Source organism: Stenella coeruleoalba (genome assembly GCF_951394435.1).
Source record: "Stenella coeruleoalba genome assembly, chromosome: 5".
NCBI classification, from domain to species: domain Eukaryota; kingdom Metazoa; phylum Chordata; class Mammalia; order Artiodactyla; family Delphinidae; genus Stenella; species Stenella coeruleoalba.
In genome coordinates this window covers 27,015,450-27,035,425 of record NC_137150.1, presented here as the reverse complement: position 1 = coordinate 27,035,425, position 19,976 = coordinate 27,015,450, and the positions used below count along the sequence as shown (strand labels likewise).

General features: G+C 42.7%; 1 protein-coding gene across 2 annotated transcripts in view; it reads left to right on the top strand.

The window, feature by feature from the left end:
* CLSTN2 (calsyntenin 2) overlaps positions 1 to 19,976 on the top strand; it is a gene marked incomplete at its 3' end in the record, with an annotated part of 635,319 nt that overhangs the window by 224,290 nt on the left and 391,053 nt on the right. For both annotated transcript variants that reach the window (XM_079922344.1, XM_079922343.1), the window contains exon 2: positions 16,478 to 16,600. In XM_079922344.1, coding sequence (XP_079778470.1) covers positions 16,478 to 16,600 — 123 coding nt within the window. The remainder of the gene's footprint in view (positions 1 to 16,477; positions 16,601 to 19,976) is intronic.

Below are 19,976 nucleotides of genomic sequence, written 5' to 3'. Positions count from 1 at the left end.
ATCAGTGTTCACATTCCATTAGTCCAGATGGATGTGTGGGTGGAAACCATTTTGAAAGTTGTTTCCAGGGGGTTGAATCTACTCTCTCTTTCAACCCCCAGGATGAAGCAGCCCCCGTATCATAAAGCTACGCTTCATAGCTAGTTCCCTTCCCTTGTGCTGTAGGAAATCCCATTTTCTCCCACTCCATGCTTAGTGGAGTTGGAGGCAATCTACGTATCCCAGACATAAATGCTTCATGAATCCAGCAGATACCGAAAGAGAGCCTGGTAGGTACAAACCCTGGAGACATGCTCTGGAGCCAAGGAGTGTCCCCACACGCACGAACTCCAGCTCCAACATTCCCAAAGGAAGCCTGATCCACCTGTGACTGGAGCCACATGGGCTGTGGAGCTTGGGTGCCTTCCTGGTGTATGTGGCATCTCTGAGAGGTTGGTTTATGAGGATTTCAGAATTGCATGCCAGGGCATGATGTGGGGCTTTTGCTAAACTCGTGTAGAGGAAGAGATGAGGTTTCAGCCTCTACTGTTGAGAGGGGAGGGGGGATCCTGGCACCTGGTAACCTACATGACCCCTCTCAGCTCCATTTCTGGACCCTGTCGCTCAGACTGTGTAGGTGGAGGCTGCTTTAGAAAGACGTAGGGGTGGGGCTTCTCTGGTGGCGCAGGGGTTGAGAGTCCGCCTGCCGTTGCAGGGGACACGGGTTCGTGCCCCGGTCTGGGGGGATCCCACGTGCCGCGGAGCGGCTGGGCCCGTGAGCCATGGCCGCTGGGCCTGCGCGTCCGGAGCCTGTGCTCCGCAACGGGAGAGGCCACAACAGTGAGAGGCCCGCGTACCACACACACACACAAAAAAGATGTAGGGGTGGAGGAGCAGATGCACCCGCTGGCACAGGGAAGACAAGGGGCTGCCAGGCACTTAAAAACACGTCACCCTATGCAAAAGCATGGGGATGCTCTGCCTGTGATCATGTCACTCCTCAGGGCTGGAGCCGCCTACCTGTGGCGGGAACGTGGCTGGAGCTCTGGCTTGGAGCTTCGGCATTCTGCCCAGCTCAGGCAGTGGGTGCTGTGGAAAGAGCTATGAGGGCTGGGTGTACCTGTGTATATTTAGGGGTCGTGTTTAAAAAGGAAATCACAGGCCACCCTGGTGGCGCAGTGGTTGAGAGTCCTCCTGCCGATGCAGGGGACGCGGGTTCGTGCCCCGGTCCGGGAAGATCCCACATGCCGCGGAGCGGCTGGGCCCGTGAGCCATGGCCGCTGAGCCTGCGCGTCTGGAGCCTGTGCTCCGCGACGGGAGGGGCCGCAACAGTGAGAGGCCCGTGTACCGCAAAAAAAAAAAAAGAAAAAAAAAGGAAATCATGGCACAGGTGAATCAGAGAAGTCATTCTCAAAATCATCACCTTGCCCCTGAATTCCTTCTCTGAGAGCCTCATTCTTTGGAGGTTAAAAGGCCTCTGGAGTTCTCAGATTCTCTTTGGGTGAAAATGAGAGACTTGAGATAGAAAGAGTCTGAGTGTCATCCACCAGTGGAGGATGATGGTGGATGCCTGGGGTGCCATGGGGAGGCCGATCAGAGGGCTGTGATATCAGCCAGGGAGGTGGAAGAGAGCACCATGTGGGGAATGCGGCTTCCGGAGGGAGCTGAGCTGAGCCAGGAAGGTGCTCGACAAGAGGGGGCCCCATGTCAGGAAGACACGTCCCTGGCCTCGCTGACAGTCATGGTGGGGGCCCGTTTATTCACTGACTGAGCATGTATTTGTCAGAGCCTACAGTGGGCCAGACACTGTCTCAGCTCTGGAGAAACAGTGCTGGACAAAACAGGGCATCCATTCCACAGGGGCCAGACAGACAATCACAGAGTCAAGTCTTACAGAAGGTGTGATCCCTGTGATAGAATGATTAAAGAGTGGGTTATGGGGGCAGGGAGAGACAGTTGGGATGAGGTCTTCAGGAAAGGGCTCTTTGAGGTCTGAGCTGAGGGCAGAGTTATGGGAAGCAGCTAGTCATGCTGTTGGGGAAAGGCATTCCACACAGTGGGAACAGCTAGTGCAAGCACCCCAGGTAGGACTCCGTTTGGTGAATTTGAGGAATAAAAAGGAAACCAGTGTGGCTGGTGTATCGCGGGGGAGGAAAAGTGATGCGGGATGAGTCAGGACTGGGCCTCATAGACCATGGGAAGAAATTTGCATTTTATTTCAAATGTGATGGGCAGATTTGAGAGGGTCTAAGCAGACATGGCCATGGCTTGCTTCATGATCAAGTTTTCTGTTTGAAACCGTCGCTCCAGAAGCTCTGTGGAAAAGGGATTGTAGGAGAGAAGAGTGAAAACACAAAGATAAAGTTGAGAGTTCTTGCAGAGGTTCAGGCAAGGAATAATATTGGCTGGGCATAGGATCTTGCCAAATAGAAGGAAGAGGGCTTCCACATTCCACTGTGTTGGTGTAGAAATGGCAGAACCTGTGACGGACTATGTGTGGGTGTGAGAGGACTGCTGGTTAGGAAAAGGTAGGAATCAAGCCCCCCCTGGGGTTTTTGCTTGAGCATCAGTAAAGGTGCCATTTTCTGAGATGGTGGCCCTTATGTGAGGAGCAAGTGTGGGAAGGAAATCAAAAGTTGCCTCTGTTCCCAAGTGTCAGCCAGAGGGGAGGGCTTCCTGAACATCTGAATGGGGATGGTAGATTATACCTGGTCAGGGACTCATCTGTAAGAAATGAGCAGGTAACTCAGATTCAAAAGCTGAACATCCTTGCCCTTCCTTTCTCCCAAAATTAGGGGCTGGGAATTAAAATACCTGGGCTCTGAGGCCATGCCTTCCACGGGCTATTCCTGTGGAGTGTGGGGATACTGGGGGACGCTAAGACTCCTGGGAGACATGGGGTTGCTCTGACTGCTGCCTTGGGCTTGAGGGGGCCCTAGGGCTTCGGCTTTGTAGAGTCACACGTAGACTGCATGATGGTATGAGACACTTTCACCCAACCTTTTCTTTCTTTTTCCTGCACTGGGATTACATTTGCACCAAGATCGAATCTGCATTTTCTCTTATAAAATTCTTGCACATTTAATCCCATCTTGGGTCTTGGCATCGGCTTCTTGGAGGACCTGGACCAGTAGACCTTGCTGACATCAGAAAGGACAAGGGCCATATTAACCCTACCAGATGCCAGCAGGGCAGCAGGGGAGGTCTTGCCCATGCCCTTTGTGAAGTGGATTGAGTTCTTGGAAACATACAATGGGAGCAGCCATCACTGTTGAGAAATTCAATCCTCATTTTTAAAAAAGGATATGCAAAAGTGATATTGAGGATTAACATATGACATTTTTAATAAATATCTCCATTTTCACTCATATGCAGCAATATCAATAACATGATACCCATCTGAAATTCACTATCGTGAGCTCTGCACAGTTAATTCCATGCATCATTCTGTGCTCATAAGAATCTTGTAGACTTTTCCAATCCTAAATCAGTTCATTGCTCATACACTTGTGTGTTTCGTAACAGATAATAACATATATCTTGTTCCCCACCAAATGTCCTGTGACAATCTGTTTTCATGAGTCGGAGTTACCTTCCTCCTGGGACCTTCTCAATTCCATGGAATTCCATGGAATTCTCATTCCATGCTGAACTGTTCTAGGATGGTGTTTATCTTCTGCCAATGTCCTTTACCTATCTGTCCATACATCCTCTTTGCTTTTATTTCCTTATTTCTTCCTTGTTCAGTTATCCCCAGAAGTAATGTTGGTGTATGTGGAAACCAACATTCTCTTGATCAACCAAAGTTATTCAGAAGTAAATATGTCCAAACCAGATATCTTGGTTAAGAGAATTTATAATTGGTGAGGAATGGTGATTCCATACAGAGTGCTACATGGGTCTTTGTGCAGATGATTGACAAAAACAGTAAGAACATATTCATTTATTGATCTTTTAATCACACTTGTTGGGCACCTGCCACGTGCCAGACCCCAGGGTGCTTAGAAATTGTCAGATCAGGGATCCCAAAAGTTTCTTTTGAGAAGGATGCCTTAAGCATTGAGAGACTCTTCCAGCTGCAAAGACCTGTTCTATTTACCTCTAGGAAAAATTGACACCTTTAGCAGTGGAGTTACCCTCTAAAATTGCTAAGATCATGATTTCTCTGTTGAGATGCAATGGTTGCCTCCCAAACACTCTGAAAATTCAGAGTCCAGATTTATTTCAGAAATCCATCATGATGCTTTTAACCTTTGATGCCTTTTGCAGGAATGATATATGGAGTTTGTGTCTTTTTATGGTGGTGTCTCCAACCAGGTTGCAAGTGATATAAGGACTGTGATTTCAGACAATTATTCTCTTGACAGCATGCACTCAGGTTCATACAGCAAGAGAGGAAGTTCCTCTTGCTTTTTTCCAGAAAAATCAGCATGGCAAAAATTAGCTACACAACATTACAACAAGTGGTGTGCAAACTAAGTCAATCAGTTGCTCTTCTTTCACAACCAGAACGAGAGAAAGGACTGGTCTTGTCACCATGTTGATGGACTTTCCCCCAACAAAGATGAAATTAAGAATTGATTATGTGAGCCTGGCCTTGACAACTTTAGACATCCTTTCTTTCCCTCCCTCAACTCTGTCTCTTTGTTCACTCTCCCCTGTTCCTCTGCTCACACCTTTTCTCTTTATTCCTACATGAGTAGTATGTACTATGTTTTAAGTCCTTTGCCAGGTTATACAGCAAACTTTTTGGTCTCAGAACATTTTAACATTCTTAAATATCATTAACAACCCACAAGCTTTGGTTTTTGTGGATTTGACCTATTGCTCTTTATTTCCTTAGTAATTAGAGCTAATAAAATGTGATCTATATATATCTTTATTAATTCAGTTAAAAATAATTTAAAAACCTATCACATATTGATAAAAACAGAGCACTTTTTATTAAAAATAACTATATTATCCAAAATTGTAAAATAACGAGGAGAGTGCCCTTGTTTTACATTTTTGCAAGTGCCTGGCTGATGAGAAGACAGCTGAATTCTCATAACTGTTTCTGGATTCTGTTGTGATACCTCTTATACAGCCTCTGGAAAACTCCTCCAGAGAGAATGAGGACAAAGACAGCAAATACCACCTTAGTACTTTCATGAAAATAGTTTTCACCTTGTGAACCCCTCAGAGGGTCTCAGGGACCCCTCAGGGTTCCTGGGCCGTACTTTGAGAACTGTTGTGCTAGGGCTAGAGATACAGGCATGAAAGACCCAGCATCTTTACCCACCATCTGGTAGTGGAAAGACACAAAAGGATATTTACAGCCCGGTTTAGTCCTTGATGTGCTAAGGATAGGCAGGGGGCTATGGTGGGACAAGGAAAGAACTAATTAAGTCGGCGGGGTGTCTTTAGGAATGGAGAGGAAGGGGAGGGTCAGAGAATGCTTTCCTGAGTCAGTGGTGCAGAGCTGAGCTGAGCTGAGCAGATGGGAGTGCAGATAATTCAACTTGAATACAAATGGAACCACCTTGTCTGATACCCTGATCAGGGTTGATTATGAGGGTGACCTAGGGCATTTGGCTTTCAGCTTTATGATGATTTTGTGTGTTTGGTGGTGGTAGAGGGCAGGCTTTTCTAGCCTATCCTCTACCTCTGATATCCTACAACTTCCCAGGAAGGAGCCAGAGCTGGAGAAATGCAGATAACAATCCGCATAAATAAGAAGTGAAATTGACCTGCCAGTGCTTTCTTTCTGAAGCACTGAGAAACAGGTGAGCATTCTGCGGTGAATATACTGTAAACCAGAAAATTGCCATTCGTTGTTCTAAACACCTTGGGATCTAAGACATGAAATGGAATTTGCAATAAAAATGTATCTCACATTTGCTACCTTCTAGAACAAAGTTGATAGCAAAAGCCACAAAGGTTTTATTTATTAGTTTGCCAGTAAAGAAACAAGAATTTGGTGTGTTTCTGTCTGAGGTTAAAAGGAAGTTGCACTGTCACATCCAATCTTCTCACTCATTTTGAATATAATATTTTAAAAGATTCTTCAGTGAGTGTGATATTTAGTTTTATGTGTCCATTTGGCTAGGCTATAGTATCTAGTTATTCAATGAAACACTCATCCAGGTGTTGCTGTGAAGGCATTTTGGACATGTGGTTAACATCTACAGGCAATTGTTTTAAGTAAAGGAGGTGATCCTCAATAATGTGGGTGGGGGCTTCCCTGGTGGCGCAATGGTTGAGAGTCCGCCTGCCGATGCAGGCGACACGGGTTCGTGCCCCGGTCCGGGAAGATCCCACATGCCGTGGAGCGGCTGGGCCCGTGAGCCATGGCCACTGAGCCTGCGCGTCCGGAGCCTGTGCTCGCAACGGGAGAGGCCACAACAGTGAGAGGCCCGCGTACCGCAAAAAATAATAATAATAATAATGTGGATGGGCCTCATCCAATCAGTTGAAAGGCTTTAAGAGCAAAAATGGAGTTTTCCCAGAAAAGAAGAAATTCTGCCTCAAGACTGAAGCATTAACTCCTACTTGAGCTTCCAGCCTGCAGGCCTGCCACATGAATTTCAGACTTGCCAGCCCTTGCAATTGTGTAGGCCAATTCCTTTACACACACACACACACAAACATATCTATATATGTATGTGTGTGTGTCTCTCTCTCTCTCTCTCTCTCTCTATATATATATATATATATATATCTCCTATCTCTATCTAGCTCTAGCTCTAGCTCTAGCTCTATCTGTCTCTATCTGTCTCAATCTCTCTGTCTCCCATTGGTTCTATTTCTCTGGAGAGCTCTGCCTGTTCTCTGGTCTGTTCAGTCTTGGCTCTTCTGTGCCCCCTCAGAGCACTTGGTCCAAGGCTCGACCCACAGGGGATGGAAACAACTATGTGCTGCTGCATTGACCTCTGGTTGGGGGAGGAATGACCCAGTGCGGTGGGCACCTCAGTCCTTCCATTAGGGACCATGACCTTGTATGATTTCCTTAAACTCCCTGAACCTCCATAACCTCATCCATGAAGTGGAGCCCATGCAACCCTCCCACAGGGGCGATGGGGAGGATTTCATGAGACCGCACACAGTAGGCCCTCCGGAGTGGCCGCTCCTGGTTAGTCATGTAGTGCTCGTGGTTGAACAGTGGATTACAGAAAGAGTTGTAGACAATTACGTGTAGTAGCATCAATTCCAAAGTAAGTTATGGGCTGGTTTTAGGGGTTAGAGATATTTTAAATGCAGTGAAGGATGAGATATTGAAGTAATAACAATCTTGGGGAATTATAGGTATGACAATTTAGTGCACACTTCAGTCCAATAAGGTTGTTCAGTAGGTAAGACATTTTGTGTGGAAGTGTGTTGGCTCTAGTAATTGAATGGGAGCATTAAACCGTCACAGTCTTTTTCTCCCCTCTTCCTATTCTAAAAGATTTTTTCCTGAATGGCTCCGAATCTTCTTCACAGTCTTAATCTAATCTTCCCCGCCCACCAGTAGATTTATTGGGTAACTTGGGCATGTCTGTATGGGGCAGGCTGGGTCCCATGGGGGTCCTCACCGAAGCTGTGGGTGTTGAGATTCAGAATAAAAGGGCCTTTACTGGGGACATTTAAGGTGCTCATCACCACTGACTCAGCTCTGGCTTAGTGTCTCATTTCATCTTCCTCCCAGTAACCCTGCGGGGTTGGTATTACCTCCATTTTCTAAAGGAGAGTGAGCAGAGGTCTGGGAAGATTGATACTTGACTAAAATACCCTGTTGGTTACATAGTGTCAGGACTATGACATTAAGCCCAGTACCACTTACACCTAATCTCAGGGTCTGTCTTAGGGCAAGCTTTGGGCAGTTGGCTTTATCTGGATGGCTTGTGCAGAGAGCTGAAAAATCGCACTTTTGTGAGATTACACAGTTCCCCAGTGCACAGTTCTTGCTAGCCTTTCTCCTTGCCCACGTGCCAGTACTCAATGGGATAATGGTTTCTGGTTCATCCCCAGGCTGGGGCAATTTAGTTCATGACTTTCAGAGAACCCATACTCTAAACAATTGAGTATTTATGGATGGAAAATGACAGATGGGAGGGAAGAAAAAAATAGGAAAGGTGGATAAATGTATGGATAGATGGATAGAAGGAAAGGAGGAAGGAAGGGAAGGAAAGCACTGGTCCGCCCTCACTGAAAGCACCCATCAGCCATCTTTTCTTCAAATGCTTTTTCAACCCAATTAACACAGTATAATGTAACCCTCATCCTCTGTGAATCTTTGCATATGTGAGTCACACACATGGGATTTGCATTTAAACTCTCTAATTGGTACCTCTAGCAAGAGATATATAGTGCCTCTAATTAAGTGATGGCAAATGTCACCCTATGTTTTGCGAGGCACACCCTCTTTCTATTTGGGTGACGTCGCAATACCTGCTCATTGGAACCAAAGAGCTGCTAATTGCTTCAGGAGGTGCTGGGAAGGCAAAGGTGTGCTCACCTCATTTATCAAGGTTCCAGGCACTGTGTCAGGACCTGTGGACATCATTGTGACTAGGATGCTTCCTCTCCTTGAAGAGGGGGAAGGAGGGGCAAGGAACCAGCTAATGGCAATGCAGCGGACCTATAGCCTAATAGCAGGCAATGCAGGGTGACAAGGTGTACAGAGGAGGACCACTGGAGGAGGGGGGGCTGGAGCTGCCTCTGGCAGGATGAACAGGCAGGAGCCAGGAGAAAGGAGTGTGAGGACAGGGGGGTAGACAGCACAATGAGGGCAAAGGCATGGATCACGGAGGGAGCAGGGGTCTTTGGGTGGCTTCCCTGATCTTGTGGTTGGAGAGCAGGAGAGCTTCTGATGGATCCTAGGCAGGGAAGTCAGGACCAGATTTGCCCTTAGGCAGGCTTACCTCCACCTAGACACAGATCCCATCCTACCCTCACTCCAAAGCAAGGAATAAAAATACTTTTTGAAATGCTATGACAATTATTGTAGTTAGGAGTCATTTTATTGCAAGAACAGACACCCACTCAAACTACTGCAAATTTAAAAAATGATGGTTGGGGGAAGAATTATTGAAAGGCTTCACTTGGGAGCCTCAGACAAGCCACAGCAGTCTGGCGAGTCAGTGAAGGGTGAGCGGGGCCAGGACTGGAGAACAGGATGGGGGGCCAGCCTCTATATCTTCTGCAGCTGCTTGGGGTGCTTCTCTTCTCTCTGTATGTCGGCTCTCAAATCCTCTGTCTCCTGACCGATTAGCTTTCTTGGATTTTAATAGCGTTCCATCTCCGTCTAAATGTTGGGTTGGGTGATCACTGCATGAACGCCAGCCCCAACTCCTTATGAATTTTCACCTCAAGTGCCCATCGCCAAATACCTTATAGTTTCTCGGCCTCTTAAATGAAAGTTTAAAGATCCAACCAATTGGCCCAGCCTACTCCACCCACGGATGCCCCCTGGTCTAGGCAATTCTACCAGCGGATGGAGTCAGAAGGGGAAACTGGGCATGGCGGGCAGAACAGCCTGACAGTCACTAGAGTGACCCATTTCCTAGGATGTAGTTAACCTCACTGGAGCATTTTGCAATCAGTCTGGTATGTTTTTACTCACAATTCACTTTTACCCAGGGAGAATTCTGAGGATTGAGGAGCTAGCAATGGCCAGAGGGTTAATTGAAGGATGTAGGTAGAAAGACTCAAAGGGTGGATCATCAGCCCCTTGGCCCTGCTGCTTGGATTGAGTGTTAATGCAGTTTTTCAGTGAGTGCATTGAGTGGAAGCCGAGAGACGAGAGCCAAGGCATGTTCTGCGGATGCATCTGTGTTCTAGTTAAAGGCGCACTGAGGGGCAAGACCTAATTTCTCTATATAAATGGAGCAGAAATATCACACTGGCATTTCCTCTGTATGAGTGCAAAGACACAGGCATTTTCCAGATGCTGAAACATCATGGAAAGGAGACAGGACAGAGGCAAGAAGCAGTTCCTAAGGGGGCATGATATGACAGAGTTCAGCCTCAAGAGGGGTTGTATAGCAAACAGGGACATTATCTCGTGAAGAACCGATGAAAAGTCAGTTCTGAAGTTACAACCAAATGGAGCAAAGCGTGTGCTGACTGGCCTCAGTCTATTGGAACAAAAAGGCAAAACGTTTGTCAGGGAAGGGAAGAGATTAAATAGGAAATTACAGCCGAGCCACCAGCATCAATACCTATTGCTTCTTTCTGGAAAGGAGATGGTTCTCCAGTGTCTCTTGAAGCCAGAGTCTGGAAATGGTTCCTGGATGATTCTGTGCAAGCCAATAAGCCCTGGGTGATGTAGATGATATCCATCAGTCCAGCCTCTTAGCTGGCCTTGCCCCTCAAGCTATGGTCTCCAACCAAATATAACTATTCACATTCTCCCCATGGTGTAGCAGGGTGCCTTTACCATCAGGCCCTTGCCCATGCAATGCTCCTCTGCCTGGGACCCTCCATATCTTGTATCCCTGCTTAATTCTTACTGCTCAGGACTTAGAATCTACTTTCTCCAGGAGGTAATTCTGGATTACCATGGTGGGGTGAGTACTTCTCTCTTTTTCCATAGTGGTCTGCTTTTCCTCTTCTTACCTACCTCTTGCTACACTGGTATCGTGGATCCCTTTCTAGTCTGAGAGTCTCTTGAGGATAAGGACTTTGTTTTCGTCCCATATTTATTCAAGTATAATTTACGCACAATACAATTCACTCTTTTTAAATGTGCAAATTGATAAGTTTCAACAAAGACACATAGAGGTGTAACTATCACCACAATCAAGATACAGAACAGTTCCTTCAACCCAGAAAGTTCCCTTGTGCCCCTTTGCAAGCAGACCCTAGCAGTTACTGATCTGTTATCTATCCTTATACTTTGGCGTTTTCTAGAATGTCATATGAATGGCATCAAGCAGCATGAAGTCTTTTGTGTCTGACTTCTTTCATTTCACCAGTGAAATACTTTGGAGATTCATCCGTTTTGTCGTTCGCATCAGTTGATTTCTTTTCAGTGCAGAGTAGGTGTTCATTGTATGGGTATACTGCAATTTGTTTATCCATTCACTAGCTGATGGCCATTTTAGTTTCCACTTTGGCACTATCCTGAATAAAGAGTCTATGAACATTTACCTACAAGGGTTTTTGTGTAATTTATGTTTTCATTTCTCTGGGATAAATCCTAGGAATGGAACTGCTGAGCCATTTTATAAGAAATTGCTAAACTGTTTCCGAAGTGACTATATTATTTTACATTCTTACGAGCAATGGATGACTTTCAGTTGCTTCACGTCTTCATCAGAACTTGGTATTGTCCGTCTTATTTTAACCACTCTAGTAGTGACATGGTGATATCCCATAGTGGCTTTAATTTACACATTTTTGATAACTATTAATGTTGAACATCTTTTCTTGTTCTTTACTGTTCATATATTTACTCTGGTGACAAGTGTGTTCAAATTTTTGCCTTTAAAAAAACCATTATTTGTCTTATTTTTGTGTTGTAAGAGTTCTTTATAAATTTTGGATTCAAGTCCTTTATGAGCTATGCTTATATAATATTTTCTCATAGTCTGTAACTTTAAAATATTTTCTTAAAATTGTTTTCCAAGAATAGAAATTTATAATTTTTATAAAGTTTGATGAATCAATTTTATCTCTTATGATTCATGCTTGTTTTTGTCCCTTCTAATAAATCTTCACCTAAACAAAGGACACTCAGGGTTTTTTTCCTATGCTTTCTTTTAAAGGTTTTGTAATTTAACTCCTACATTTAAGATCATGATCTATTTAGAGACAATTTTTGTGTATGATGAGCAGTAGGATTGAAGTTCCAAAGTAACATTTAATCAAAGGACTATCTTCTCCCCCACTGAATTATCTTGGAACCTTTGTCAGAAATTGACCATATGTATGTGTGTCTATTTCTGTACCCTTCATTCTTTCTATTGACCTGTATGTCTATCTTTATGTTAGTATCACACTGTCTTGATTACAGTAGCTTTATAATAAGTCTTAAAATCAAGTAGTGTAAGTCCTCCAACTTTGCTCTTCTTTTTCAAAATTGTTTTGGCTATATCAGGTCTTTTTCATTTTCATATAAATTTTAGAATTAGCTTAACCATTCTAAAAATTCTGCTATTATTTTGACTTGGGTTGCATTGACACTTATAGATCAGTTAGGGGAAAATTTACATCTTAACTATATCGAGTCTACCAGATCATGAACACTGTCTGTCTCTCCACTAAGACCTCTCCAGGTCTTCATTAAATTCTCTCAGCAATATCTTAGAGAATTTACAGATCTTGCATGTATTTTGTGAAAGTTATTCCTAAATGTTTCATTTTTTGATGCTATTATATTAATAAGTTTAAATTTCCAATTGTTTATTTCTAGTACATAGAAATACAATTGATTTTTATAGATTGACTTTCTATCCTGTGACTTTCCTCAACTCACTTATTAGCTCTAGTAGTACTTTTGTAGATTTTGCTTCATTGATGATCATGTTCTCTGAAAATAAAGACAATTTTACTTTTTCATTTCCAACTTGAGTGGGAAAATATTCACTCTTCAATCATTAAGTATGATGTTAGCTATAGATTTTTATAAAAGCTCTTTATCTGAGTGAAGAAGTTTCCTTCTATTCCTCATTTGTTGATAGATTTAATTATGAATGAATATTGAATTTTGTCAAATGCTTTTTTCAGGGACATTTTCCCCCATTTTACCGCCGATGTTTAGACTGTTTTTGCACATTTTAAGTACTCCATAGTTATTTGTTGAATGAATGAAGCTGGGCTAAATACCTCTGAGAATGTAAGGTTATACTTCAACCATTCAGAAGCGTGAGATGAGCTAGGGGGACTTCAGAGTATTTGAATGCTTAGTCATGTCAGGAGTACTAGATTTGCCTAAATGATCATGCAGTTTTTACAATATTCCCATGAAGAAAGTGTCTCCATTTTACAAATGAGGAATGAGTAATAGATGGAAAGATTAAAAAGCTATAATATTGTTGGGATGTGGGGAAGTAGTTCTGTGTTTCATTACTCAGCAGAAATAAAAAGACAATCAAGACAATCATTAAGTTCAGAAAACAAAAAATAAACAATATGATATTGCTTATATGCGGAATCTAAAAAAAATGATAGAAATGAACTTATTAACAAAATAGAAACAGACTCACAGACTTAGAGAACAAACTTATGGTCACCAGGGCAGAAGGGTGAGGTTGGGGGGAGAGATAGTCAGGGAGTTTGGGACTGACAAGTACACACAGTGCTATATTTAAAATGTATAACCGACCAGGACCTACTGTATAGCACACGGAACTCTGCTCAGTATTACTATGACACAACCTAAATGGGAAAAGAATTTGAAAAAGAATGGATACAGGTATATGTATAACTAAATCACTTTGCTGTACACCTGACACTAACACAACACTGTTAATCAACTATACTCCAATATAAAATAAAAAGTTAAAAACAATAAATGAAGGAGGCTGGTTCCAAATATAATGCAAGTTAAAATGGAGGATGATCCAGCCATTTGATGGAATGAATGAATCAAGAATCCAACTGGTCTCTATACAAGGAATGGTGTTCTTGGAATGATGGTTGGACCACTAGGAAGGAAAAGTAATCCTCGCACGATAATTGGCTCAGCCATGAATTGTATCCTTGTAGTCAAAATAATGTAAATTTAAGTTACTGGTTTGCAGACCTGAGGATTTGATCTATACACAAAGCAAAGAAGATTTCATTGGGGTTACTCATCAAAGTGCAAATGTTTATCAACCTTGACAAAGCAAAGTTGAGATAGATCTGAAGGAAGTTAGAAAGTGAGAGAGAAATGAAGAAATTTTAGGAATATGAACCTCTTTATTTTCCAAAAAGGGAATATCTAAACCCCTCTGAGACTCAGTTCCTCACCTGTACAATGAGATACGACGTCTCATCTAGAGGGGTTGTTGTGAGGATTAATGAATGAATGTAAAATGCCTAATATGTGGTAGGTACTCAACTAACTATAGTAGTGATAGAGAGGAGAATCCCCACTAATGATGCAGAAATCTCGACTTCTTAACTTCAGGGTCTGCAGAGCACCTTTCCTGTGACACTTTCACTGCCCAGAGAGCAGGGGGGTAATGAAAGAGCAGGGGCTATGTGGCCAGTGGAGGACATCTGAATGACATGACAACCCTGTGGGCGGTGTCATCTTCCCCATTTTATAGCTGAGGGAGTTGAGATGCTGCGTGGCCAACTGACTTGCACTGAATCAGCCCTGAAGTGGCTAAACCAGGGCCACAGCCCAGCAGCCGTGACTCTAGATTCCGTTGTCTGCCACTGAGCCAAGTGGTGCGTGAATCTGCAACACTGGGTAAGCTCCTGGTATATCTTCTGTACACATTTCTAATGAATAGGCCCCTAGGTTTAATTAAAGGAAAAAAAGGTTAATTATTTTTCCCAACAGTCGCAAATTATTTACATTGCATTTGTGTTGATGGCTAATAAAAGAGCAAAGGAGTGTGGGGACAACCCAGAGTGGCTGTAATTCTTCCAGGGTCCGTAAGGAAGCACTAGTTTGAATGCCAACAAGTGAGCATGGCTGAGCCTGCTGCCCCATTAAGACCTGCTCTAGGCAACGGGTTCTCTACCCTGGGCATGATTCAATCATCAGAAATAGGTCTCAGAGGCCAACAACTGAGAATAGCCACGCATATGTCCATGCCCCGCTAAACGGCCCCTCGGTTAGTTCATGGTTGCTGTGGAATGGGTGACAAAGGGCAAAACAGTGGCCCAGGTTGAGCCTACCACCAACCCTGGAACAGCTCTTAACTGACCTTTCAAAGCATGATGAAGTGGGAAGGGGACAGAGCCACTGCCACAGATCTGTTCTCAAATCTATGTGTAAGCTTTTGCTTTGCCATGGCTATTGAAACAATATGTACTATGTATTGTGTGTATATATATATTATAATGTGGGTTATATAGTGTGATGTGTATTACATATATTATGATATGAGTGTGTGTGGGGGGGCACTTTTTGGATATCATGATGTAGGAAAGAGTTTTGCGTTTTCACCATTGTTAGTTATTAACCCTGTGGCCATCTTGGGAAAGTCACCCCTTGTGAAAGTAGTTTCTTTGTCATTTCCATAATGATCACACCTACCTCTCAGGTTGCTGGGGGGAGCATTACATATGTGACAACGTCTCTTAAACTGTGAAGCAGGTTGTGAGGATTAGCATTAGGACAGCTTTGATTATTCTAGGGCTCCCTATAATCTGTCATTTCATTTCGAAAGCAGCTACTCTGCACCCAGATTCCTCTGGGGGAAGAAAAGGACAAACCAAGGAGCTCCCAGTTGAAGAATTAGATCACTACTTTAGAAAGATCACTCTTAATGTCAGTGTGGAGGATGGATTGGAATGGGACAAGACTTCTTACTGGAAGACAAGTCAAGAGACCATTGCAGCCATTCACATAGGAGAGCTGGGCCAGAGACAAATCAAGGGGCTGGAATTAGCAGAAATAGGATATTCACCAGATAAGATTTTCACATAGGACTATTACACCAATCCTGGTACAAGTCTTAGTGCTGGTTGACTTTAAGTTATCTTGTATTCATTTGCTTGTAACAAAGTACCACAAACTGGGTGTCTTAGAACAGCAAGAATTTATTGACTCACAGTTCTGGAGGCCAAAAGTCTGAAATCAGATTGTCAGCAGGACCATGTTTGCTCTGAAGGTCTCTCTTGTAGATTTTGGTAGTTCCTTGGCTTGTGACCGCACAACTTCACTCTTCACGTGGCGCTCTCCCTGTGTGCATGTCTGTCTCTGTGGCTAAATTTCCCCTTTTTATAAGGACACCAGTCATTTTGGATTAGGGCCCACCGTAATAACCTCATTTTAACTTGATTACCTCTGTAAAGACCCTATCTTCAAATAAAGTCACATTGCAAGGTACTGGACGTTAGGACTCCAATCCATCTTTTGTGGGGGGGGGCACCTCAACTAGTAATATATATATGATATGCATTTTAAGTGTATTAATTGTACATTATAGAGTATATCATTCAGCTGATCAAATTATTGAAGAGCAACTTAAAATGCTATATAATTTAGACCATTTAGATAGACTCAGTCTTTAATGGATCAGAAAATATTAAAATGTTTGTTGTATATTTACACGTTTGTTGGTACTTATCCATATACATGTATATAAAATTTAGTAACAGCTCCTAATGATGGATTGGATAAGATTGAGGTCAGAAATCCCAGCACGCAGTTGTAATCTGCTAGTTTGTTGATTGATAATGGATTTTAACTCTGAAACATCTCTGAATAGATAGTAGCATTTAAGAATTAAAGCTTTTGATTAACTTTTTAAAATATCTATACTGGGCATCTAGAAATAGAAATAATGGGATTTGGGCAATATTCATAATATTATTATGGATTCAAGTAATGATCTTAAAAGTCAATCTTTTTGTTTCCATTGTTTTCCAGTGAACAAGCACAAGCCATGGATTGAGACTTCGTATCACGGGGTCATAACAGAGAACAACGACACAGTCATTTTGGACCCACCACTTGTCGCCCTGGATAAAGATGCACCGGTTCCTTTTGCAGGTGAGATGAGAGCTTAGCATGGCTGGGCTCTGCTCATTTGGGAGACAAGTCGGGACACCTCCACGAAACCCAGGCTTGGGCTTCATTGCTCTTGTCACTACCTGTGGCTCTCACAGATCGGCTTGTGCTTTCAAAGCTGTGTGCTTCTTCTGATTCCTGGTGTGGATTCTGTATCTCCTTATGGTTTTTCTCCTTGGTGTTGCCTGCAATGCAAGACCCTTATATCTTCTTGTTGTGAGAGATGGTGTATTGCTGAAGTGGCCTCTGGAGTTGGAAAAGCTGGGTCAGCAAGGCCTGTGGGGGAATTTTCCCTCTAGACAGAGGGAAAATTCTGTATCTTCTCATCGACACGAGAAGATGTGTAACCCACTGTCCCCACTACCCACATATCACGAACGGGTGAAGACTTGTAACTTGGTAGATTGACAAGAGAAAAAGGAAAGCAAAAAGGATCGGGAGTTATTTGCTCAGGGTAGGACAGACTTGTGCCCTTGAGCTTCAAAATGGGTGTGGCTTTTAGAGGAGGAATCTGGGGGCAGTGCCATTTGCCCTTGCAGCTTGAGAGCCTTCTCGTTGTCATCAAGATGACCACTGCTTCCTCCTCTAACCTCCTGCAAGGGCCAGATCCCAGGAGGGGTGTGTGAAAGAAGATGGCTGTGTCTCACGGTTCCATAGATTTTGGCAAAGAAAAGGGGATGGGTGATGGCGGGGCGGGGCGGGGAGGGGTTGGACAAAGAATTTCTGAAGATGCCTACATCGTGAGTGATATTGTTAACACTTTATAACTGTCAGAAGAAAGACAGGACATTTAATGAAGGTTTTCAAGATTTCTGGAAGATTGCTTTATGATCGATGGGTGCCAGGCTGAGGTTTTTACCATGATGAAGTCTAGTTTTTCTGACAGTTTGTCTGTTACATTATGAGCTACTTGGGCAGAAAAAAAAGGCTCTTTCACACTTCTAAGAGATAAGCTCTGTGAAGTCCTGTTTTTCATTACGGAACATTATAAAGTAAGGAGTGAGGGGGTGAGTTAAATGGGGAAATTCAGCCTTATGTGAAGACAAACCCATAAGCATTCTCGCAGAGCATGGGGGAGATACTCTAGACTCTCAGAAGAAGGCTTAGTCTTTATTTTATGTAGAATGGTAACCACCAAGGGTACCTAACTGTGACTTCCATGGTGTTTAGAGTTGGGACATTTCCATACATCTTCCAGCCATCCTCAGAGGTCCCAGCTCAACCAAAGGCCACTTGGCAGTGTGAATCCCATGCTGTCTTTTCCACAGTGGATGAGGTGTCTTCCCCAGACCTTCTTTACCAGCCTGGGAATATTCCAACTCATCCCCTTCTTGGACATAACTATACTGAGGTTAATCAGCAATTCTCATCAACCCCCTGGAAATGAGATTTTAAAACAAACACTAGCAAAAATGTTTGGGTCATGGGAATGTTTGGACTGGCATGCACTGTGTGCTTTAAAAAATGAAATAGAGACAGCATTTAGAAGTTGGGAAAGTTTGCATAAAACCTGCAGGATTCTGGTTTATCTTGATGAATTAGATCTGAAATACAGAGTTGTGTTGCGGCTTCCCTCATTAGACTGAGCATGTGCAGGTCCTTTATTCATCTTTCCATTCAAGTATGTGACCCCTCTTTAAGATACAAGAGAAAAAACTAATGACATGTTAAATGGGAAGTAAACAGATGCTTTTAAGTCACTGTAAGGTAGTGAGGCTAACACTTTAAAAGTGAGGGATGTGTCTGTTTATTCGTTGTGTCCGCCTCAGTGTAGCCCTGTTCTCATCCAGTAGTGTACTAGGAAACTGAGGTCGTTGAACAAGCTGTTCTACAGTAAACTTATAAACTCTAATGTAAAGACTAAAATGGAAAAAAAAAATTCAAACGAATCTGCTATTTGAAAGTTTGGATTACAAACACTTAACCTTCCTCGGTTGTCGACCTGAAGGACAGTTAATCATTTCACCTGAAGATTGACCAAAGGATTTCCTTCAATTCTAAATCCATCAAATACTTTTAAACTTGAAGTTGTATTCACACCATCAGATGTGACCGCAGGTGTTCTGACACCTCTTGAAACTAAGGTTTGCTTCTAAGCGAAGCCCTGAGCAGTTATTTCCATCTGAAGACAATCTCTACACTCCGCCTGATATTGGCAGCTACGTTTAAAAAAAAAAAATCTAGCTAAATGCATCAAAATATAATCTTCCAAGTTCTTATGGGTAAAAAGTAAAGGTGCTTTTTAGAATGGTCAAAGCTATTTTTCTCAGTGTTATTTATGATTGTCTCTGAGACAGGACACAAACACTAACCAGCCATGCATGCTGCAAAGAACATTTATCTTAAAACATTTATCTTAAAAATAAAATACTGAAGAGTTATTTCAGATCCCTATCGTTCTCATAAAATTGAAAAATTCGTATCTGCCAGCTCCATCACTTCTTGAAGTCAACTGCAGCTTTTGGTCCCCCCCTTATCAACTGCTCTGGTATTGTGTGTCAGTTTTTCCACCCTCATCCCAGTGGTCTTTATTTCCAGCTTAGCCAGTGAGATGAGCTATAAGCTCATGGGGGGATGGTTCCACCCGTATCACTTTTGCTCTGTGTGGTTTCTCTTGAGATTTTCTCTCTTTAAAAACTTTTTAAGAAAAATTTCCTACCTAAAATATCACTCATTTAAATAAAAATCATGATTGAATTTTGTGGATAAATACAAAATTCAGGGATATAAAATAGCTTTTGTTATATATCTCCTGCTTACGACAATGTGCTTATTGTAGAAAATGTGAAATCTTCTTACCCCCAGAGAGAGTCTCTGTTAACATTTTAGTGTATTTCTTTCCAGTCATTTTGCTACTCTGTTTTAATCCAAAAATAGTGATACACTTTATATTCAATATTATAACTTATTTTTCCTACTAATGAATATAAACCATTTTATTAAATACTCTTCTGCATCTCATTAAATGGCTGCATGATTTCCAACTCAATGAATATTCTATAGTTTACCATTCTTTTATTTTTTTCCAGCTTTATTGAGATATAATTGACATATAGCATTGTGTAAGTTTAAGGCATACAACGTGTTGACTTGATACACTTATATGTTGCAAAATGATTACCACTGCATAGTGTTACCTAACACCTCCATCTCCTCACATAATTACCACTTCTTTTTGTGGTGACAATACTTTAGGTCTACTCTCTTAGCAATTTTCAAGTATCTAATATAATATAATAAAATTTATTTATTATTATTTTTTTTTGCGGTACGCGGGCCTCTCACTGCTGTGGCCTCTCCCATTGTGGAGCACAGGCTCCAGACGCGCAGACTCAGCGGCCATGACTCACGGGCCCAG